This window comes from Schistocerca cancellata, chromosome 5 (genome assembly GCF_023864275.1).
Source record: "Schistocerca cancellata isolate TAMUIC-IGC-003103 chromosome 5, iqSchCanc2.1, whole genome shotgun sequence".
Classification (NCBI taxonomy): Eukaryota; Metazoa; Arthropoda; class Insecta; order Orthoptera; family Acrididae; genus Schistocerca; species Schistocerca cancellata.
The window spans coordinates 522,153,897-522,178,657 of record NC_064630.1 but is presented as its reverse complement, the minus strand read 5'-3'; the positions used below and the strand labels follow the sequence as shown (position 1 = coordinate 522,178,657).

Here is a 24,761-nt window from a genome sequence, read left to right as displayed (position 1 = left end):
TTCTTTGCGAATGCGTCGTGAAATAAATGGGACGGACATAGCGCTGTAACTCAGAATGTTGCACACGACGTAAACTCAGCGTAAGAATGGGTTACGGAGGTAAATATGAACGAACTGAGCCGAAAGCATCTATATGATACTTTGGAGGGTGGAGGATGAGGGGGCAAGACCTGCAGGCATACAGTATTTTAAATATTTTGGAAGACGAAGGGAGACTTGCACGTAGCCAATAAAAAGATCTAATTCCGACCCAGTTAAATACCTACCTAAGACCGACTTTTCAGTTATTTTCTTGAAATAAAAACACCTGACTACATTATAGCTTTTTCTTTCCCTGAGTGTTAGGGGAGGGGGGGAGGCTCTACCTGACGGGAGGCCCTAGCCACACGACATTTGCGGAACGCTGTCACGTTTCACGAGGTACGGTGTCATTGATATTTCGGTTTCTTCTTAATAAAATGGCCTCAGAAACCACTAGCCGGGCAAATAACAGTTGTCTTTTGAAATTGAATGTGTTCTCCTCTGCTAAACGGGGCTTAGTCCAACGGCGCCCAGCAATAGTACTATCTCAGACAGTTTTGTTGTCAGTGTGGAAAATATATTTAACCTGTTGTCACAGTTGGAAACTGATCAGCCACAAGTACATGCAGGAGTAGACAATGCACAACAAACTTTCAAATAATGTTTGACATGTAAGAAGTAAGAAAAAGTTGTGAAAAACAAGAAAGTTCTGTTGTTAAGTAGTTCACGTGGTAGAATTATTGGACAACTGTTGCAATATGAGCTAGGGTCAGGTTACCAGGTTACAAGGTTTTTTAAACCTAGTGCAAGTCTGGGTCAAGTGATAGGCTCACTTCGCAAAGACTTCACAAAATAAGACACTGTTGTAACAGTGGATGGGGCAGGCAACGGCCTAGACAGGGATCCTAATTATTCAGTTGAGGGTCATTTGGTAAAGACAGTTTCAGCAGAAAGACATGCTTGTGTCGGACTTGTATCTGCTCTGGGGCACCATGACTGGCCTCATCTGAACTCCTCCGTTAGCAGAGTTGATTTAGAGATTTAAAAGCTGCTTTGATCAGGTATGGGGTCTCATATCAGTGTGGTTCAGTAGGGTGGGACTGTACTAGGCATGGCCTTCTGTCTGGGCTAATAGCAAATAATTTAAAAAAATAAATAATTGTCAGAAGAAGGTGAAGTACCAGTGGTTACAAGTGACACAACATCAGATTTTTTAGTGTATGGAGAGAAGAAATTAAAGGTGTTCAGAGACAGGCTGAAAATGGCATTCACATTGATAAAACAGGAAGCTAGAAAGCAAATTTTAATGTACACAGTTCATGCAAAAGCTCCTGAGTGAAACTGGAGATATTAAAAAATCGACAGAAGGATTAGGTTCATCCTGTTTTAATTGAGTCATTGCACAGTAACTCAAATCAAATAGAAGTCTAAAAATTAACCATGGATTACACAAGGAATAAAACTGTCATGTGGGGCAAAAATGAAACTGTATCTACAATCTATGAACAGCTCTGATGTCAGCATTGTCATGCATTTCCAAGAATACTGGAAAATTTTGGAACAAGTAATCCAGAAACCCCAAGAGCTTCATTCTGAGAAAAGATAATAACATCAGGCAACAAAACAGAAACTATATGGGACATAGTGAAGACAGAGACAGGTGGGGCCAAAAAGGAAGAAGAACAGATTGCTCTAAAAATAAATGAGACATTGGTAACAAGTACATGTAGTGTTATCACGTTCGCTGACTGCAAATAATATATTGTCCAAGTGACAGTATGGATTCCTTAAGGGTTCCAATATTATATAAAGGCTATTTACAGGCGTAGTGAGAATGTTCTGAATTCATTAGATAACAAATTACAGGCTACTGGCTTTTTCTGTGACCTGTCAAAAGACTTTGACTGTGTGAATCACAGCATTCCCTTAAGAAAATTAGAATATTACGATGTCACTGGCAGTGATGCAAAATGGTTAGAGTCTTACATAATTAACACGAAACAATTGGTGTCCTTGCGAAATACCTTTGCAGTATGCAGTCAGTCTCCATCTGACTGGGAATTAATTAGATGTGGTATTTTTCAAGGTGCCATCTTGTGTCTGTCACTTTTCCTTGCGTACATTAATGATCTCTCGTCTGTTGCATTGCCAGACGCTAAGTTTGTTTTGTTTGCGGATGATGCAAACATTACAATAAGTAGCAAGTCAAGCACAGATTTTGGCATACTGCTATCAAATTTTTACTGATGTTAATGAATGGTTTAAAGCTAATTCACTGTCATTGAACTTTGAAAAGACTCACTCTATGCAGTTCAGTACCTGCCAGAGCTTTCCTTAAAGCACGTGAATAGCATATGAAGACATGCAGATTGAAGACGTTGACAGTGTCACCTGTCTGGTATTACAACTTGATAATAAATTCAGTTGGGGAGGGCATACCACAGAATTGCTGAAGCCCCTGAACAAGTCTGTATTCACAGTGAGAAATATTTCGGATCTAAGAGATATAAATATAAAATATCTTGCATACTATGCTTACTTTCGTTCTATTATGTCATATGGGACATATCCTGGAGTAACTCGTGAAAATGAGCAAAAGCTTTTAGAGTGCAAAAGCGTGTAGTAAGACGCATTTGTGGTGTAAATTCAAGAACACCATGTAGAAACCCTTTCAAGGAACATGTATTCTAACCATTGCTACTCAATACATTTATTCCTCAATGAAATTTGTTGCAAGTAATATATTTCTGTTTCCAACCAATAGCTCAATACGTAATATCAATAGTAGGAATAAGAACAATCTACATAAAGACCTAAAATCACATACCTTGGTCCAAAAAGGAGTTCAGTATTCAGGAAGACACATTTTCAATACATTTCCAGCAGCCATTAAAAACTTGGTTTCAGATAAAGCCAGTTTAATCAGAGTTTTAAAGAGCTTTTGATAAGCAATTCCTTCTACTCTATAGATGAATATCTTAACGGGGCTGTTGGTCCAGCTTAAGTAAAAATGTCTGTTAGATTTCAGTTTTCACAGCACTTGGGCACAACAGTCAAGATTAGGTATTTTGTCTATGATAAACATATGAAAAGTTGGTGACTATGTTTCATTCTGAGAGTGTACTAATTCTGTAAATATTAGCGGTTCCAGTTTACTGTAATATATTTACCTGTTTTGACAATCACCTGACGAATGAAGAGGATACTGAGAATTATCTCCAGTTTTTATGGTTTTTTTTATGTTATACAGTCTGACTTGTTCCACACCCACCCTGAATCTACTCTAACGTAATCTATGGACACTTTCAGTGAGGTGTCTGTATGTCTGTAGAGGAATGGCAGCCCTTTAGTTCTCAAGAGCCGAAACCGGGGCAGGTAGTAATGTTGGACGTTGGGATCAGCGAGGTCGACTTTCTGCTTCATCTTAAAAGTATTCCATTGGGTTCAGGTCAGGATTCTCGGCAGGTCCATCCATTTCGAAATGTTTTTGTCCACAAATCATTACCTCAAGGATGCGGCTTTATGGCATGGTACATTTCTTGCTAATACAAACTGCCAACTCTTCCTATACTGTAAGCAGTACACTATACTGGAAATTATGTTCACACCTTCCCGCATTTAGTGTTTCCTTAAGCGCAGTAAGGCGACCAAACCATATCCACGAAACATCTGCATTCCATAACACGACTTCTTTCGCACTTCACTGCTGGCACTACGCATGATGGCGTGTAACATTCTCCAGCATTCGCTTCACCCAAACCTTTTCATGGGAATACCAAGGGACTAATGTAATTCCCCACTCCACATCACTCGCTTCCGATCATCCACCGCCCAGTGGCGTCGGCCTTTTCACTACCATAAGCATCGCTTAGCACCGACTACAAATAATTGTGGCTTATGCAGAACTGCTCGATCTTCGGACTCCACTCGTTTTAACTCTCTACGCAGTCATTGCGGCAACATTTTGGAGTTCACGAGTGATTCCCTCTTCAGATTACAAGCGATTTGTACAACAATGCTCCGTAATGATTGACGGTCTCTGACCGTCAGTACACGAGATCTACCTGGTCTTGATCAGCTGTGGTTGTTTCTTCGCATTTTCACTTCACCTACAGTCGACATGGCGACCTGTAGAAGGTTTGAAATGTCCCTGAAGGATTTGTTACTCACATGGTATCCAATGGAAAGTCCATGTATTATATCACTGAGCTCTCCTGACTGACCCATTCTGTTGTTTCTGCTTCTCTACTGGGAACACAACACTCCCCGCTTCCTTTTTGACTGGAAGATCCATGTTTCGTGACATCTACAGGTCGAACTTGCTTTATATAGAAGCACACGGATAATTTTGATTAGCTTGTGTACATTGTCCGCCATCTTCTTGGTCTTTCTTGTGTCGCATGCGTTCATAAAGTAAATACTTAACATTGAAAACTACATTAATTGTCGGAATTGTTACCTTATTAGTCTTAATTATATTACAGAATTATATTCCTTATTACTCTCACAACAATTTCATTGACATTCCGATTTCTATTCTTTCACAGCCGTCTTCAGATTAAAAGTGTAACTGCAGAATACACTTCGTTCTGCAGGGTAGTAGTTAGCTTTGAAACAAATTACATGCTGCAGTGGTCCTTTGAATCTAAAGATGCTACTTGAACATAGAAACCGGAAATCGATTAAAGTACTTTGTAATCAAGACAGATTTTTGTTCTGCAACAAATTCCACAATTATCATGGTTACTAGTAGCATCAGCTCATAATTAAATAATAAATAACCTTGTGTAGAGTGCTGTCTCTCAGATGTACTTACAGCTGCTGTTGGGAATATCATCAAGCAACCGTTCATGACCCCAGTAACTAATTGCAGAGCTGCAATAGATTTCATCACACTTTCCAGGTGTGCGGCAAAGCTGAAACAGAAGTTCGGTTACAGGAGGACGGAACATCAAAGCAACAACTGCATTTTTTTCTCAAAATACAAATTTTTGTTCGTGACTTTAGAGTATCCATTGTGGAAAAGCACACATTACTTTCAGTCTTTGAAGGTCTGCAGATACTGGTAAACGTGTGAAGTTTTTTTGTGCTTTGATTCTAAAAGGAATTGACTTGCCATTTCTTAAATTTTATCAGAGCTTCAGGATCCACTGTTGAAATTCTGTTTCATATGTCTGAGAATTCTATTACATTGCTTCTGAGCCACTTTCGGTCTGCCACAGATTCTTCTGGCTACACGAAAAGTGTATATTGCAAACCACAGGTCTCAAATGTGGTTTACGACGTATTTCCTTTTCTTGTGTAAATATTTCATTGCACAAGTGAAAATTACGGTCTATTTTCCGGTGATGATGAAACAGTTAGAGAAAGGTTATAAACTTGTACAGCGACGGAAATAGTCTACATCGATTTAGGGAAACTAAGGGAAACTCAGACGTAGATGACTGGACAAGAGCTTGAACCACAATATTCTTGACTGATAATCCAGTGTCTTAACCATTGCTCCACCTTCCTCGGCATCAGCCTGGATAATCCGCATCATTCACGCTGGTTCTGATCCAGTCACTACCAGTCACTAGTGAATTACAAGTGCGCCTTGTTTCTCTTTCCTTCTTTTCACTTCCTAATTTCTATTCACTTAATAGTACTGCAGGTTTTGACTCTTTAGATAATCAGATACATACTGAGTAGATCTGAACAAGTCGCTACCAGACTAAATTACACAGGATGTTTGCACTGTTTTGACCATCATTCAAACAATCTAACAAAATAGTTCATCAGGATCCACAGGATTGTTCAAGAATCACTAAACAATTCACAGGAAGCTGATAAGAACATTAAAAAAATACAGTAAAACCCAAAGCTGAATAAATGAAAATGGTATCTACAAATAGTATTGTCTACCATTGCAACGGTGAACAAAATAAAATTGCTATAGCAGTAGGCAAAATCGTCCATAGGAGATCTAATATGTCCTATAATATCAGTAAAAGCGAAAGATTGAATGTAGGTAGTATAAATGAAAAGGTCAGCGAAGTTGCCGCCATAATTACTTGCATGTATTTCATCCCCCTCGCCCGGTGAGCGCGGGCCGAAGAGTGTGTCTCTTCGGCCTAGAGCGTTCACAGAAAATAAATAAAGAAATGAAAAAACATGTTTATGGACGCAAAACTTAAAAATGTTTTAAAATATGACATAGATATTATTTCATATATATGGTGTGACTTTCTTCCTTTGAAGTTTATGAAGGAAATAAAGAGAATGACATGTATGATAATCGTATGGAAACTGAACATACAAATCAATTTTCTGAGTTAAATAACATCGAAAGAATAGATAGGAATGTAACTATGGAGGGACTAGTAAAACTTAATAAAAACTAAAGATATTTAATGAAATGCTTACACCGAGACGGATACAGCAGCTTATGGTAAGGAACCCACATGCACCCGATATTAGGGCCCAACATCAGATTCACAGGAAAGAAATACCAGTAAGACCTGTGGTTGATGGATGTGGTGGTCCTTTTAGCAAAGTCGCTCAAGTGCCTTTATTTAAAAAAAAAACACTAGCAATAGAGTAATCAGTTATGACTTAGCTAATAGTATTTGTGATGTACCAATAATACGGAAATCAAATTTGTATCACTGGATGTAGTGAACTTATTCGCCAATATGCTGACTGATGCTACAGTTGAAATCACTACGAGAAATTTAACTACACAGAATAAAGCATCCAGGGATGAGATTAACCAACTTATTGACTTGCAGTCTCTAATCCTGAAGTACAATTATTTTGCATGCAATGAAGAAATGTACAGCTAAACAAATGGCTGAAGTATGAGGAGTTCAATTCCTGGTGTGTTAGCAGACATTTTTATTAACTGCCTGTAAAACAGGCTTTTTCGCAAAAATGCGGATTTACTGCTTAAATTTTTTTAATAGCTTGGGTATGTAGACGATATGCCTTTCTTAATAAAAAAGGCAATCCTTTTGACATTAACACAACTGTTATGCTGCTTAAAAATTTATAAAGAAAAAAAGTTCAGATTTGAAATAGGGCACAATGATTCTGTAAATTTTGTAGCTTTGAAATTTAAGAATGAAAATGGGAAACACGCCATTGTGATCTGCTGGAAAAATGTCTTTACAGAGATATTCGCTCGAGCCACCCTGGCCAACACAAGAAAGTATTTCTTAATTCTGCTATAAATCGCCTTTTTTGAACTTCCATTGTCATTCTGAACAATAAACAGAGTTATATGTTATCAGTAATATCGCAAAAGCTAATAACAATCCTTATAAGTATGTAACTAATACCTACAATAAAATTGCAAGTAGAATGGAACAAAATACACATAATGTGAATAACACACAAAAAGATAACCACAGTAAATTTGTTGTGTTGTCTTACCATGGGACTTGTTAGCACAAGAGTGGCGAAAGTTTTAAGGAATTACACAGTTACAGTATCTTTTCCGACTGTGAATAATTTTAATCAGTAACCATTAAATAACACAGAAAAAATAACATTTTTCATCGACCAGGAGTAGACGGTTTGGAGTGTTCAGACTTAATGTCTGTTATGTCGGCCAAATTGGGAGACAGCTCGAGGCCAGATTCCGGGAGCATATGGTGCTGGGAGGAAAGGTCATGGCTAAGCCATCTTATTTTGCTGCCTATCTGGCTGATAGCAGACACAGTGTTCCGGACGTGACCTTGCAACTGAAATTGTTTCATAGAGATGAGAAGCGCCAGTTTTTAGATTTACTTCAAGAGATGGAGGTTTTTGTGATCAGAGATCTCCTCGCCCCACATTGCTAATTAAGCAAGTGGCAATTAGAAGTACCCATTATTGGGAGCTTTTCGAGTGCCACCTTCTTGGTAGGAGGTGTGATGGCTACACAGTAGCATTCACTGTCTTTTTTTCTCTATTTTTATTTCATCCCCCTCGTCCGGTGAGCGCGGGAGGTTGGCCGCCGGCAGTACAATACCCACTCTTCGGGCTAGAGCGTGCACAGAAAATAAATAAAGAAATGAAAAAACATATTTATGGACGCAAAACTTAGAAATATAACATAGATATTATTTCAAATATATGGTGTGACTTTCTTCCTTTGAAGTTTATGAAGGAAATAAAGAGCATGACATGTATGATAAAATATGGATCAGACATCTAAAAACTTTAAAATTAAACACCGGCGTTCATTAAAAAGATGCATTGCAGTTTCATCAAAACGCTGAAGTACCTGCACTGGGTGAGGAAGTTGGGGGAAGTTAAACATTAGGATTGTTTTTCGGTATAATTTATATCTCATTGCGTGGTACCTGTAGAAAGAGTGTAGGTGGTAAGATGGATGTTGAAAAAGACAGAAAGGAAGGATGAGTTTGGTGGGTGGGCAGGGCCATGGTATCAGGAGAGGAATAAAGGAAATTGAAAGAAGGGGTAGGACAGAGGGGGGGGGGGGGGGGTGGGAGCAGAGATGTGATGAGGAAATAGATGGGAAAAGCTCTAATTAGTAGGAAGGATAAATATCAGAGTAGATTTCATTGTCAGGGACAGGGAGATGGTTGAAGTTGCGTTGGGACAGGATATTGAGACTGGGGGATATGTTTTTAAAGGGACAGCAGCGTACCAGCATTAGTGATGAGAGGGGGGACCAGTGGGACTATTAGAATCTTGTTTGTAGATAGTATAATGCAGAGGTGTTCGACATGGGTGCGGAGATGTGGGAATTTGATGAGATGGCAGAAGATCCATGTAGGGGAGAACTAAACAGATACAGAAAGAAATACAGAGTGTATGGCATATGACGATCTGGAAGCAACATTTGTATAGCAGAGGATGGGTTGAAGAAGGGTCTTGTAGATGTGGAGAATAGTGGATCGCTGTAATCCTGAAGTTTCGCCTGTTTGTAGTTTTAGTATAAGGGACGTTCAAAAAGAAACGAGCTGGAGTCTGGAATGCACAAACTGGTCACATATCGTGGCGTGTGTAATGAGGTGTAGTTCCGACCAGAGTGTGGAAGTTCATAGCCCATTGGTAGAGGGCACATGTGCATCTCATGTGACTGTACAGAGCTAGCCGCCGCATGCATCCATTCTCCAGTGCTGCCAGTCGCATTGCAGACAGTGACATGGAGGCGTCACAAGAAGAGCAAAGAGGTGTTGCTCGTTTTCTGACAGCGAAAGGAGTAGGAGGAACAGACATTCATCGCTGAATGTCACAAGCGTGCAGTGAACACTGCATGTCCTTTGCAAGGATCAAGGCGTGGCACAAGCGCTTCAGGGAAGGATGGGTGTCATTAGCCAATGATGCATGATCTTGAGCAGCACACCGCATTACCGACGGCATCGTCCAGCTGGTGGATGCACTAATTACCCAGGGCCACTGAGTGAGAGTGAAAGCCATAGCCGCTGTGGTCGGATTGAGCTTCAGAAGTGTTCACACCATCATGAACGAACGACTGCACATGTGCAAATAATGTGCCCAATGGGTGCCCCACAGTCTTCAACCACACCAGAAAGCTTGTCGAACAGCCCACAGTCTTGCTCATCTGTAGAACTGTGCTCGGGAAGGGAATGTGTTCCTGGTATGAGCGGTGGCTGGAGATGAGTCATGGTGTCATCACTTTACACCAGAATCAAAATGACAAAGTCTCCAGTGGAAGCATCCAGGGTTACCACCGTCACCACAACCAAAATAAGCCAAGGCCATCCACGTGGGTGCAGGAAAGGTTTGCTGACATTCTTCTTTGACCAAGATGGCCCCCTTCTGATTGACTTCCTGCAGCACAGGACAACAGCGAATGCCCATCTTACTCGCAAACCTTGACCACCATTCGCCATACGATCAAATCAAAACGACCAGGCAGTCTCACCCGTGGGGTCATTCTGCTCTACGCCAATGCAAAGCCTCATACGGCCAACACAGTCGCGGCACTTCTGCAGAAATTCAAATGGGAGGTTCTCGGCCACCCTCCATACAGTCCAGACCTCCCTCCCTCTGATTACGCCATTTTTGGTCTTCTTAAAAAGGCTCTGAGAGGCAAATGATTCACCTCGCACAACGACGTCCAGCTGTACGTGCGGAACTGGTTAACATCGCAGCTCTGGGAATTTTATGAGACAGCCATTACTGCCTTGTGTCACAGTGGGACAAGTGTCTCAACATCCAGGGTCAATACTTCTAACATACAGGCACAGGTTTCTGTAAAGCCTCCAGCTCGTTTCTTTTTGAAAGCCCCTTATAGTTTTAGTCATAAATGGTAAGGTAAAAGTCATGGAGCTAGAATATGTGGGTGGTTTATCCTGTAATAATTTCCTGGGATTTTTAGGGGTTGTTCCATTGGTTACACCAGGAGGTAAACTGATTGAGGTGGAGTTGGAGGTGTCATTGGGATTTCTGGAGTGTAGGATAGAGAGTGAGGAAGGCAGTGTCATCAGAATACTGAAGGAAGTGGACAGGTGGAGGTGGTTTGGGCATGTCAGCAGTGTGAAGAATATAAAGGAGAGGAGGGAGGACAGAGCCATGGGGCATTCCTGCAGTGGTATGGAAGATACAGCAATTGGTATTGTTAATAGGATGCGTGATTAGATAGGAAGAACGCAATAAGAAGGACGTAGTTAGAAGTGCTGGAGTTTGAAAAGGAGACTGGAATGCCATGCACATTTGTACACTTTCTCTAGTTCAAGGGAGGCAAAGACAGCAGGTTTACGGAAATTGAGCTGGAGGGGCAGGGGATGGGTGAGACGCAGGAGCTGGTCATCAGAGGTGGTAGTCGAATGGAAGTCACAGTGATTAATGGGAAGGGGGTGATTTTGGCTAATTTGTTGGTGGATGCGTCGAGAGAGAATAGGTTCGAGGACCTTGCTATACATTGAGGTGAGGCAGATGGGCCAGTAGGAGGTACCAGTAAAAGGTTTGTACAGTTTGAGGAAAAGTAGGATGCTTCAGGTTTTCTGCAGTTGAGGATAGTAACTAGGGGAGAGGATAGTAGAGTAAAGGATTGCAAGGGTGACTAGAAACGAGAGGGAGCATTCTTTGAGGAGAGTGTCATGAGCGTCATGAGTGGGCAAAGTATTGCGCTTTTTGCGGAGTATTGGTGTATTTAATTTTGTTTGTGCTATGTTTGCCAAGTTCTGTAAGCTGGGAATCAGGTTTGGACAATGGTGTTTGCGCGTTCATGAATGGTACGGTAAAGGAAGTAATTAAAATGGGGATCATCAGTGATGAAGCATTCACCCTAGCGGACCTATAGCTATGTAGTAATGTTTTGGCGGTGTACTATATGACTAAATTCTGTATAACTTCAAATCTGTGTCACCTTTCCAGTATGTACAGACTGTACACCTCATAGATTAGTTTCTAATATCAGTCTATGCTACCTTTGGCAGACAAGACACTGATTTCAAAACTTTCATTACATAGTGTCTACACACGTTTTATTGGCAATTATACTTCATATTTAGGTTATAAAATAAAGAATGGACCATTATAATTTTTATGCGACTTTGTTTACCCTGTTTTATATTTTATGGAATATAAAGTTTTTTAATGCAATTTTATGTACCTCACGATTATGAATCAATGTCTTGTAGTATTTATCACAATGCTTACATTAATTTATATGCCTCCTGACAAAATTGTATTTTACTATAGTTATTATATGAACTCAACTTATTCGTATGCATATATTAAGCTGTGATTCTTCAGTTTCTCCTGGGGCATTTCTTGCTCAAACAGACCCCAGGTGCACCGCCTGTAAATAGTGTCCATCAGCCACAATATTTCAGCGATCAGACTTGTCGCTATCGTCAGGTGCGCAGACGAACTGAACTTCTGAGAGCGGCCATCTTAAATCTCCTTCCCCTGCAAGGCGTTCTCTCTGCAGTCCGCGCCCGCGGCCTCCCGTCGGCAGTCGCTGAGATGCTGGCGTCAGCGTTTGTGGTGGCGTCGGAGTAATTGCCTCTTCCGCCCTGGTCGCCTGTTCGTTTTCTTTGCTGAGCGTCTTTTTAATTACACTCAGTACTGGTTCCCAGGCCTTGCTGAGGCTATAGCCGCAATCTCCGTTGATGAGTCCGTACCTGGTATGAATTTCGATAGTCTCTCTAACGACGCTGTCCCAGCACTTAGATGTCTGAGCCAAGACCCTGGTATGTTTGTAGTCCATTTCATGATTTTTGGACAGTAGAGCTCTGCGATGGCTGACATCTTGGGGTACCTAAGTCAGAAGTGCCTCTTATTTTCTTGGCAACGATCTTCGATGGTGCCCACTGTCTGTGCAATTTAAGTCTTCCCACACTGACACGGAATCTGGCCGGTTGCTGTGGCCGAGTGGTTCTAGGCGCTTCAGTCTGGAACCGCACTGCTACTATGGTCGCAGGTTCGAATACTGCCTCGGACATGTATATGTGTGATATCCTTAGGTTAGTTAGGTTTAAGTAGTTCTAAGTCTAGTGGACTGATTACCTCAGATGTTAAGTCCCATAGAGCTGAGAGCCAATTGAACCATTTTTTGAACGGAATCTGGTATATGCCGGCATTCCGCAAAACCGATCGTCTTTGACACTTCCCAATAACGCTCGTGCTTTATTGGGTGGGCAAAAGACAGTTCCTACTCAGTGTATCCTCAACATTCGTCCTATTTTCCTCGATAGTGCGCCAGTATACCCTGGGCCATGGGGTATACAGGAAGAAAACGCATATATACCTGTATTTGCATGCGGATAGCTGCCACCTACCTTCGCAGAGAAATGTGATGCTAAAAACACTGGTGTACAGGGCGCGCTTTATCTTTGATTCAGAGAGTCTGCCCCATTAGCTGGAACACCTCAAAACTGTATTCCGGAAAAACGGGTACTCGGAATGGCAGATCAGATGCGCTCTCTGCCCCACCTTTACAGTACAGTGGGTGGAGATAGAATAAGTTACGGAGGAAGAGACAGCCACTGCCTATACACTGTATACTGGCGCAGTATCGGGAAAAATAGAACAAATATTGAGGAAACACCGAATAGGAACTTTCTTCCCACACAATAAAACACGAGCATTATTGGGAAGTGTCAAAGACGATCTAGGTTTGCGGAAGGCCAACATATACCAGATTCCGCGTCAATATGGGAAGACTTATATTGGACAGACAGTGCGCACCATCGAAGATCGTTGCCGAGAACATCGGAGGCACACTCGACGTAGATACCCCAACAAGTCAGCGGTTGCTGAGCACTGTTTGTCCGAAAAACACAAAATACACTACCAACATCTAAATGCTGGGACAACGTCTTTAGAGAGCCTATCGAAATTCGTACCAGGGATGGACTCATCAACCGAGATTGAGCCTGTAACCTCAGCAAGGGATTGGATCCAGCATTGAGTCTAACTAAAAAGATGCTCAGCAAAGAAAACGAACGGGCGACCAGGGCGGAAGAGGCAATTACACTGACGCCATCATAGACGCCGACGCCAGCATCTCAGCGACCGCCTAGGCGTCGCTGCGGGTTCGGACCGCGGAGAGAACGCCTCACAGGGGAAGGGGATTTAAGACTGCCGCCCGCCCTCAGGAGCTCAGTTCGTCTGCGCACCTGACGATGGCGACAGTTCTGATCGCCGAAATATTGTGCCCATTGGACACTATGGACCGGCAGTACGCCCGTGGACTGTGAGTTTATATTAACTTGTTTTTCTGTATGAATAATGGAAACGGCGGGCTTTGGAAATGTAACATAGTGTAAACCGAGCTTAGCTCTACAAATCTGTAAACAGCAACCTTGGTCTGAGTGATGCTTGTAACTGCCAAAGTTCTGTTCCAGTGTTTGTCATTATAACTATGTTGAGTCTACATGACCACCGTCAACAGTAAGTAGTTATGCAGTTGGCATTTTGTAAATCTGTGATATGTTACTTGGTTAGCGTGTTTTTTCAGTGTCTGATTCCTGTGTTATTTTTTAATTATGGAACCGATGGAAAATGCAGATGATATTATGATTGATGGTGAACTTCTTTATATCTTGGAAAAAATATGGTCTGAAACTTGTCACGTGTTTTGTTTCCTCTTGGAGGTTAGATGACAAATGTAGCTGTTAGATGGCACGTAAACATAGATTTGAAGTGGTACAGAAAATTTTCAATTTTTTTTAAAAGGCTGTGAATACTTGCTTAATTGTTACCCAAATCCCATGAGGGAGTATGTATACAGGAGTAGCACAGGTATAAATCTGAGATGTTGGAACAACGGCCAGCATTAAGTTGGCGAACTGACACCACAGATCTTTCAGACTGTCCTCCTCTAGGCTAAGAGTGGACTGGATGAAGGCTCAGATTTGCCTCAAACATCTTAGAGTAAAAGTATACAAAGTAAACAATCTGTTGCGTCTCAGTTGAGAGACAACGGAGATTATTCCAGTTAAGAATGTCATGTGCGAGATGCAGGATGCTATACTTCCACGTGAGCTTTTCACGCATCTGCACTTCTCAGAATTACAAATAATCAACTTGACTGACTATTAGATGGCATTGTCACAACAAAATTTGCCTTCAGGAATATTGTAACAGAAATTGTGTGCACTAAACAAATGTATTATTGTTTGTCACACACTATTTTTATCTCCTTACGTTTATATCACATCGCGGCATACTTAGTAAGAATCAGAAACTGCATTTATTCACTTTTCGATACTCACATACGCCGTATCTGAAATAGTAGTTGTCTCAGATAGCAATAAAAACAGAAGGTACAAACGACTACTCTCCATTGTTCATGATCCACAAGCTACAAGAAAAGTAGTTGTAAACATTTCTTTCTGAATTGCTTGAGGCTTTGATGCTATTCTGCTTTGGACTTAACGTCAAAATTTACATAGATTAACATCTACGAACATCATGTGATCTGAAGTCTTCAGACTCAATTGTTGTCATACCCAAGGATTTCAGCTATGTTACTAACACCATATACGACTTCATTTTGCTGTTATTGGCTCTACTTTACTCTTAAAGTTCTTGACGCGCCATTTACTTCCATTCAATGCGAAGATGGTGAAGAGCACAGAGATGTGAAGAGCACAAAGACGTCTCTGGCACACAAATGTCATCGATGTCAGTCCAATATTATCTTTGTGTTGTTGGTACACGTAAAAGTGGCCAGACGCGTAACTGTATGCCACAAAATCCACGCTCCGCCACACGGCCCAAACTGCTTGTACGAGAGCAGCATTTTATTTATACTGAAAAACGTTGAGCTCAACCGACAATGCGCTGGCTTTAGCAATTATTTTGCTCGTGATAAACAAAAAGGAAAAGAAGAAAAGTGATACTCCGACTAAAAAGTGGATTAAAAAAAAACGAAAATCGTATTCCCATATAAACTTAATTCGATAGGCAATCATTCTTGGAAATTACCAAGGAACTGAAGATATAGTCTTGTGGTTGCCATAATTACCTCAGGATTAATGAAGAAACATATTTTAATCTTTTGTCACTCTTTACGACTTAGATTGATAAGCAGAGTACAGTCAGTAGGGAGGTTATAACGCCACATGAAAGGCTAATAGCACCACTGCGATTTCTCGCGACAGGAAGGAGTCATGGAGAACTCAAAGACAGTGCTATAATTTCACCACAAGCACTAAGTGCCATAGCCCCTGAAATCTGCCATGCTATCTATGAGATGCTCAAACATAATTCCTTAAAGGTAAGGTTATCTAAATGCCGTCTTGTAGAGAAAAAGTAAGATTTTTGTTATTTTACTGATTTTTATTTCGTATTTAAATTGTCTTTCCACTTTCCTACAAGCTTTTATTCTTTGATTACATTGTCCATACATAATAAGAATGCAATATCTTGTTGAAGGGAAAAGTAAACTAACCAAAGGTGGTGATGAAGTTTCCTGGTTCTGTGTAGACTAAACTTTATATAATTTACTTATTTTTCAGATCTATTCCATGAATGTACTACTGTTTGAAAGTAATTATGTATTTCAATAAATATTATAACACATTTTTCCGTTATGTTGTATAATTATCGTCAATTATGAATAAAAATTTTTGAACTTCAGGCACATACACGCATGGAATAACCCTCTGCATAACAGTTGGAGCTTAACATCCTATTGGACCTGCTTACTATAGTTTAGACTTCTTCTTCTTCTACTACACAGTTTGGTTCAGTGCCTCTTCATTATTTACTCAATCTATCCATCTCATCTTCACCACTTTCCTGTAACAACTAATTTGAAATGTTTCTATGCCCTTCTTGCCTGTTCTGTCTGACAACTACTTTCCACATCTTTACAAAGCTACACTCCAAGCAAATCCGTTTAGTTTTTCTGAAAGACTTCCTAAAAGTTAAATTTACATTATCTGTTAACATATTTCTCTTTTTCACGAATGCTCCCTCGCTAATGCAAGATTGTCTTTTATATTCTCTTTACTTCTGCAGTTGTCAGTGATTTTGCTTTTCTACTTTCAGGGTTTCATTTCTAATATAACTGCCTCAGAATTAGTTCATTTTGATATTTCAAAGTTAATCTGCAATGCTGTATTGTCTTTACTATCCGTATAAAGTTAACCTGAATGACAGTGAATGTCTGTAAGAGCATTAAAATTGAAATGCTCTCTAACAGTGCTAATTAGTATGCATTTTCACTTTTTGAAAGACTCATTAACTAATAGTGTAAATGGTACCCTAGTTGACTGTACCATATAACACAAGAGCACTACATGAAAAAGAATTTAAAATGTTGATTGACACCTGGTTGAAAGAAAAAAGCATTCTACAACAACAACAAAAATATATTTACTGAAAAATATTTAATGGAAACAAGAATGGTCTGTTCTCACAAATTTGTTTGTTACAAAGTAATAAATGTATTATGGTTCACGAAAATGTGTGATAAGGCATTCAAGTGGCTCATGTAAGTCACTGAGCTGCCCACAGTTCCAACTGTTTCACAGTAATCATGCACGGCACATTAGATGGTGCACTTACATCACATATAGTGTGTGTTGGCTTCAACTACCCCATTTACGCCACCTGTATCGATCGTTAATTAATTTTTCAGTCACCAGTCTTTGCTTTTGGTTACAAATGTTCCTCATTTTGGCAGCTACCGACTTTCCAAACATTTCGTGTCTGTCTTCTTTTTTCTCTTTCTGTCTTCTAAAATGCTCACTTAAAGCTCCTAACATCGAGTCTGTAGCGGTGCATCTCTTTTTGTTGTGGGTCACCTTTCTTATGTTTTCATTATTGTTCCTTCCGAAGGCTCTTTTGAAGGGCTACTTGTACTATGCTAATTTGATATCTCAGATTCCTGTGGCTGAAAATCTAGTGGACTATCTGCCATCAAACTTCTTCAATAACATGTGAAACAGCTACCGTTTCATTAGTAGTTTCGTTCTGCAAATAAGGCACAAAACTCCTGAATATTGAAAATGCTCTTATGTAATTTTTGGGTACCATGCTTAAAATTAGGATTATTCATTTTTCAGGTTCCTAAAATAGAGTGTGAGTGCACTACAATTGCAAATGATTTTGGAAAGAGGTGGAATTTTCCACATTGTCTTGCATGAATTGATGGAAAGCATTGTGCCTCTAGCAGGAAATGGGTCATTTTAATTAGAAGCAACACACAGCATCGTCCTATTGCAGACGCCAATTACAGATTTATTCCGCTTGATTCTGGCACAAATGGCAGAGTATCAAATGGATGTGTTCTTCGGAATACTGAATATTTAGATTAAAAAGTAACACACTCCACATTCCACAGGAGAAAAACGTAGCAAGCAGTACACGAAAACTGCACTACGTATTTGTAGGTGACGGTACATGTTCTTTGAGGGCTGACGTGCTGAACAGTCAGACTGAATTTGGCTGCATGGAAAAAAATACAGTTACAGATTATGCAGAGCTCGATTAATTATTGAGAACGTTTCTGCGACCTTAACAGCGCGCTTTAGGATTTCCGACACAGCAATAAATTTGGAAGTCACCCGTATTGATAAGGTGGTAAAAGCAGTAGTTGCTGTACACAATTATTTAATGACCACTATAGGTCATACCTATGCTCCATATAATTCTCTCAACAAAGAGGACCTAGAATAAGGTATATTCTGTGATGGCTTAACATCGGACGATTCTAATATGCTACCATTACAAAGTTCTACTGCTGGAAATATTCCACTTAATGCTAACCATGTGAAAAAGCATTTCATGAAATATTTTGTAAACACAGGACAAGTTTTCTGGTAACAAAAGTTTATGCATTAACATTGTGAAAAAAATGTAAAAAACAATCAGTACTGAAATACTGTACGACAATAAAGAGGCAAATATTTTAATTACAACAGTACTACTGGGAATAAATATTTCTGACCACCTCTCACTTCTGTTCCTTCTAGAAGACCATCTTTTGAGACTCTTACTTGTTTAAAAAGCGGAACAAATCAAAATACCATATAACCGGTTTGTGGATCTCATCAATAGCAACCCCTCTTTTAAAATTGCTTTCTCTTTTCTTTTCTCTTCTCCAATTATTTATTAATAAATTCATCTTCTTCACCACAGTATCTTTTGTTGCTGTTAATCTAATTGTTTGACCTTCGCAAGAAGTACGTCGTAGGCAGCGTCTCTCTTGCTTTACATTTAGTGTTCCACGAACATTCAAGATTTTCATAAAGCCTAATAAATTCCTCTAACACGTCCGGTACACGTTTCTTAAATCCGACATCGTTATGTAACGAAAGCAAACGAAAACATAACACATTAGCGCTACGAAAATTGACTCAGAATTTGAATACTGTACAAGCCTCCTCATTGCTGTTAGAGACGACGCTCGACCATTCATACGTTTGAACGCTTTCACAAGCACGTATAATACTCGTAGAAATTCAGTCAAGTATCAAGCAAATTCTACAACCCTGATATAAATTTATCATACGCTCGCTCAATAATGCTTGTGCATGCACATTTGTGCAAGCAAGCCGTTCAAGCGTGCTTGAACGTGTGTAGCCGACTTAACACAATAACGCAAGACGAGTATCGTTTCATTATTGAAACAGTTTTGTTTATACGGCTTTTGTAATAGACATATCGTTGAAATTGATACACTACAATATAAAAATCTGTAATTTTTTGTTTTGAACTATTATTGCTGAAATATATCCATACAGAGTTAGAGAATCGGTGTGTTACTCATCTACAACAATTAAGGTATAGGTGAACGAAGAAATGTGCCCACATTTATCTTCAAGAAAATACGTGTAAGACGAACCACAATTGCGATCACAGATGAAACCAGATACAAAGTGGCAAACATGGTTTTGGATGACCGCCCTTTAAAGCTCTATTTATCTCTGTAGAAATATCAGGTGAGAGTATAGAATATTTTACATGAAGAATTAATTATGAGCAAATTTTGTGGAAGGTACGCGTACATAACGCATTTATTGATGGCTCAACGGAAGTAAATGCAAAACGAATTTCTCAGAGTTTTCTTGATCTTCCTAAACAGAACACAGCTGATTTTTTTACTCAGATATTTCACTCTGGACGAGACGTGATACAAGCACTTCACTTCGAAAAATGGACAGCAATGAAAGTGGTGGACGGATACTTGTGATACTGCACCAAAACAGGCGAAGTCCATTTACTCTACCAGAAAGGTTACTTTCACGGTTTCCTGGAATAGAGTACAAATTTTTCTTATTGTCTACCAGATATCTGAATAACTGGAATACAAGAGAAGAGGCTATATTGTAGAATGCTACTGCCCCGGTATTGCTTCGGTAATGGGAAAACTAATGGAATAAAACTTTTTGGGCTCCTCACCCCATTATCCAGTTTTGGCTCCCACTGTCTTCCAACTGTTCCCACATGTGAACAAATTTCAGACAGAAAAACGATTTGGTCCGCAGCTCGTGGTCTCGCGATCGCGTTCTCGCTTCTAGAGCACAGGGTCCCGGGTGCGATTCCCGGCGGCGTCAGGGATTTTTACCTGCCTCGAGATGACAGGATGTTTATGTTGTTCTCATCATTTCATCATCATTCATGAATGTGGCGTGATTGGACTGAGCAATGGTTGGGAATTTGTTCGGGCGCTGATAACCGCGCAATTGAGTGCCCCACAAACCAAACATCATCATCAAAACGATTTGCGTCCTTTTGAGAGGTTATGAAAACCGTGGACGGGTATATGGCGGAGCTTTTAAAGTCTCTTGATTATCCAAATGTTGAAGAAGTGCAGTGATCTATAAAGAGACCTGTTGACCTAGAAATATAGCCATTTGTAGTTTCCTCCTTATCTCGTAGTCATTCTACTACGCTTCAGAAGTCAACACACTTTAGCTTCTCTTTCTCTAAGTGACACAGTTACAGTAAGGACCACAACTCTCTCTTTATATCGACAGATGATGGGCTTCTCACACGACATACTATCTATCGAAGCGGTGCAATTTTGTTCCACTTATAGGAGCAGCTAAGCCACGTCGACGTCGAGATTATGACAGACTGAACTCTGATTAGACCGGACAAAGATATGGCAAGTATCATTCACTGATCTAATTTTTTTGAACATGTGTGCACAGTTGCTAATTTTTTTTAAATGATTGCATAGCTGTTAACATCTTGGTTTATTTTTAGTACAGTTATACCATTTCGGCATTAACCACGACTGTTAACTTTTTTTATAAATTAAATTCCATAAGTTGATGGATCAGCTATTAATCTGCATTAGAATCCGGATATTCCTGGCACATTAAATCTATCTGCGAGACTGCGAGTGAGACGCTTGCTCTTACCGACTGAGCTATTCAAGCTATTCAAGCTATTCAAGGACGACTCACCACCCTCCCCTTACCCCGCAACCCTGACTGCCATATTTCCAGCCGTACCTCTCTCCTACCTTCCAAACTTCACAGAAGTTGTCTTGCATACATCGCGGAACTGGCTCTCGTTTCTTCGAGGAAACCCGTAACGCACCCAGGAAAACTTCTGTGGAATCTAAAAAATTGGAGAGTGGTATTGCTGAAAATATAGTTCGAAGGCACGTCGTGTGTCGCCGATTGATCAATCGATAAGAGAATTGTCCACGAAACGGAAAGGTTGCATGTTCCATCTGCAGGCTACCTTTCTAGCGGCTTGCAGAGGCAACAAAAAATTGACTTTCAGTGTTTCGTAACGTTACTGTCCAAATTTAAAAATTTAAAACTTTTTGCTCATTAAGAGCTATAATTTTATGTTAAAGGTTTAAAGCAATAAGTCAAATATTGCAGTTAGAGACTCTGTATGCCTCGAAGGAGTGCATGTCACAGCGCGAACTATGAAGATTATTTTCTACCAGTATTTTAGAATGAGAGCAGTTAGCGACATCATACGATCCGTACACATAATTTCGAAGCTTTTTCTTGCTGATGCACCACGCCCTCCCCTCCACCTCTCCCCCACACACATAATGATGAAATGAAATATCTTTATCGCTAACTACTTTTTTACCGTTCATGCTGTAAATCTTTTATGGCAGGGAGGACGTTTTAATTTATTCCTTTTTTGCTAGTATTCTATATGCAACACAAATTTGCAGACGGTATCCACAATATCACTAAATGTGCCTGAAAAATTATTTGTCCTTCGGATAATTTATGTTAAGTAGTGTGTAAGCTTAGGGACTGATGACCTTAGCAGTTAAGTCCCATAAGATTTCACACACATTTGAACATTTGAAAAATTATTTCACTGTACAACACATACAGCGAGAGATATGAGGTTTTATACACGGTAGTTCGATTCTTTAAAGAATCGACAGATCGAGTTCAATCTAAACTGTTTAAAATGAGTCTGTTTGGTCATTAATTCAGAGATTCAAACGGTTCATATGGCTCTGAGCACTATGGGACTTAACACCTGAGGTCATCAGTCCCCTAGACTTAGAAGCACTTAAACCTAACTAACCTAAGTACATCACATACATCCATGCCCGAGGCAGGATTCGAACCTGTGACTGTAGCAGCAGCGCGGTTCCGGACTGAAGCGCCTAGAAGCGCTCGGCCCCAACAGCCGGCAATTCAGACTGATAACCGATGTATCATACGTCCAGCTATCGTACTGAAGGAACCCAATTAACAAGTCTTGTCAAAATTGGCTGAAGACCGAACCCGCACATTTGTAGCGTCAAAAAACCAAGACGTTGACAGTTTCAGGCGTTCATGAAGTCATTTAAACAATTCGTAGCATCGATGAACCGCCCAACTGGTTTTGAAGAACCCTCGAAAGCTCTCATTTTTGACGTTTCCATTCAATATTATTTGGCAAATTTTAATCAAATGGTTCAAATGGCTCTGAGCACCTAACTAACCTGAGGACATCACACACATCCACGCCCGAGGCAAGATTCTAACCTGTGACCGTAGAAGTCGCGCGGTTCCGGACTGAAGCGCCTAGAACCGCTCAAAAACCGCGGCCGGCAAATTTTAATCGCTTTTCTTATTTTTCAATTCGATACAGAACATCTTCATAAACAAATTGCATTCTTCTTCGAGATCGATTCATTCAAGAGCCAAAAATATACAGGTAAATTAACTAGTTACGCCTGAAGGAAGCCTACAGAGACCTAAATGGATGCCAAAAAGACACAGATAAATTAACTAGACTGCCGGAAGTACGGTTATAGAGATCTAAATGCGTTGCCGCTATATTGATGTCTGAACAACGTAAGACTGATGGCAGCTGTTCATATATATTTTTGTAATGTTTAAACAATGAAATATTATGTTACAGTAAGGTACTGTAAGAATTTAAGTGTAATGCGTAGCCCTTTATCTTTGTCAAAATTTAGGTTGAACTGAATTAGTGGAACTGGTAATTAAAACTTAAAACAATTTGCTACACACGTCTCTCAGAGCCTCTTGGTTGAGGCAGATAGACTATGTATTATGTATATGTTAGTACTTTCGCAAAGTAACCAGGAAATAATATGGAGGGTGGCTAGTCCACAAAATATTGTCAACGACGGAATACCTTGTAATTTCCTGGTGAGTTCGGATGCAAAGACGCAGTTCTTCGTACACGTCGTCAGTCTCCGCAGCCTTTCGAGATTTCTCATAGACATCGGATCTTGCCTGCTGTTTTCGCCCCTCGTTATTCTGCCGGAGTTCAGCAATGCGCCAGGCCAGAATTCTAAACTGCGCAGCCGTGTGGATCATGACCGCCGTGAAGAAGCCGTCCATACTGCCGCTGACCAAACTCATGTAGAGCATGCAGACGGACTGCAACAAATAGGATGCGATGTAGAGCGGGAAATCGTCCGTCTCCGACAGTGGGAGCTGATGGAATGGCAACGGCCTCTGTCCAGGCGGGGCCATCAGCGGTGTGAACACCCAGGCCAGTATCAGCGAAGTGTTGTATATGCGCAGGGCGTGCGTGAAGCGAGTGGCGCGCTTCTGGGCCCTGTCGAATATCGCCTGCAGCGGAGGCCGCTCCTCACAGATCTGCTTCTGGTCGGCCACCAGCGCGTCCAGCCACCGCACCAGGCGCCAGTAGCCGGGCTCGTGGTGGAGGAAGAACAGAAGTTTGCCCGTGCTGCTAACGATCACCGCGTACGTGGACACGGCGAGCGTGACATCGTCGAGATTGAAGCGCACTAACCCGATGTGGATCACGGCTTCGACGGAGTACGCCACCACCAGAACGAGGATGATGCCCGTGTACGCTCGATAAACTCTCGTCACCGGCAGAGCCCAAACGCCTATGGCGTGCAGAATGCGCACGTCGAACTTGAGAATGGAGGCAGCCGTGTACTGCCACGTTAGCGGCTGTTCCTGCTGCGAATGCCAGCTCATGGGTGTAAGAAAATGAAGAATTGCTGGAAAAGCACAATCACACCTGTTGTTCCCGGAGTCTGTAAGGAAGTCGCGAGCAAATCGGACTCCACGCTGGCTGTGATTTCCTCCACACGATGTTTGATCTTATAACTAACAGCTTCCGATCAATACCGAGAGCGACGCTGGTGTTCACCGCGCCTCTTACTGACTGCCTGGTTGACCTCAGCTGCCATTAAAGAGAATCCTTAATCAGAATGACAGAACCCAGACAATTAAACGCGCATTGTACAAGGAATGAACAGGTCTTACGTCACTCCCGCAGCATCGGCTGTACACGAATTACTTTGTACCAATGAAAGTTCACAAATGGAGTAAAAGTCTGACGAACGATGCATGTCAATAGCGACGATGGGTTCGACCTTCAGTGGATATCGGATTCAAACAGAATATCCGTTCCGTCACAACTCTAGATTCCCACGCTGCAGATGAGAAGATTCTTTGGATGAATAGTTAACCAGTCGCAGTTAAGTGTGAGCTCAACTGCCAGTCAATTGTAAACAACACCTAATTCTGTAGAGGCAGATCAATATTCTAGGATAATTATCAAATCTAGTTTATGGTCACGAATCATCGTTTCTCAGAATCTAAAGTAAAACTAGGCGATACTGCAGGATTCTCTTTGTTATCCACCAAAGTCATTTAGGCACAGAAACAAATGTTACGTAAGTAGCGGAAGTTACGCAGCTGTATATAAACCAAATCCTACCTGGAGGAGGTCTCACAACTGTGACTCTTAACGTTCGAAATCGCATCTGAGAATGCCGCAAGTGCATTACGGGTCGGAGATGTCCTTGGACGAGGAGAATTAAGTGGCAATTTTCAGTACGTTTGGTAGAATACGAAAAGGTCTGTATCCGCAGTCTGTAGCTAATA

The 24,761-nt window shown here is 40.8% G+C and overlaps 1 protein-coding gene across 1 annotated transcript in view; it reads right to left on the bottom strand.

The window, feature by feature from the left end:
• The window catches only part of LOC126187785 (odorant receptor 43a-like), a 71,157-nt gene extending 47,247 nt beyond the window's left edge, over positions 1-23,910 (bottom strand). Inside the window, exons 1-2 of the mRNA XM_049929057.1 lie at positions 23,026-23,910; positions 4,838-4,937 (exon numbers count right to left, since the gene is read on the bottom strand). Coding sequence (XP_049785014.1) covers positions 4,838-4,937; positions 23,026-23,846 — 921 coding nt within the window. The 5' untranslated portion in view covers positions 23,847-23,910. The remainder of the gene's footprint in view (positions 1-4,837; positions 4,938-23,025) is intronic.
• Positions 23,911-24,761: the final 851 nt, after the last annotated feature.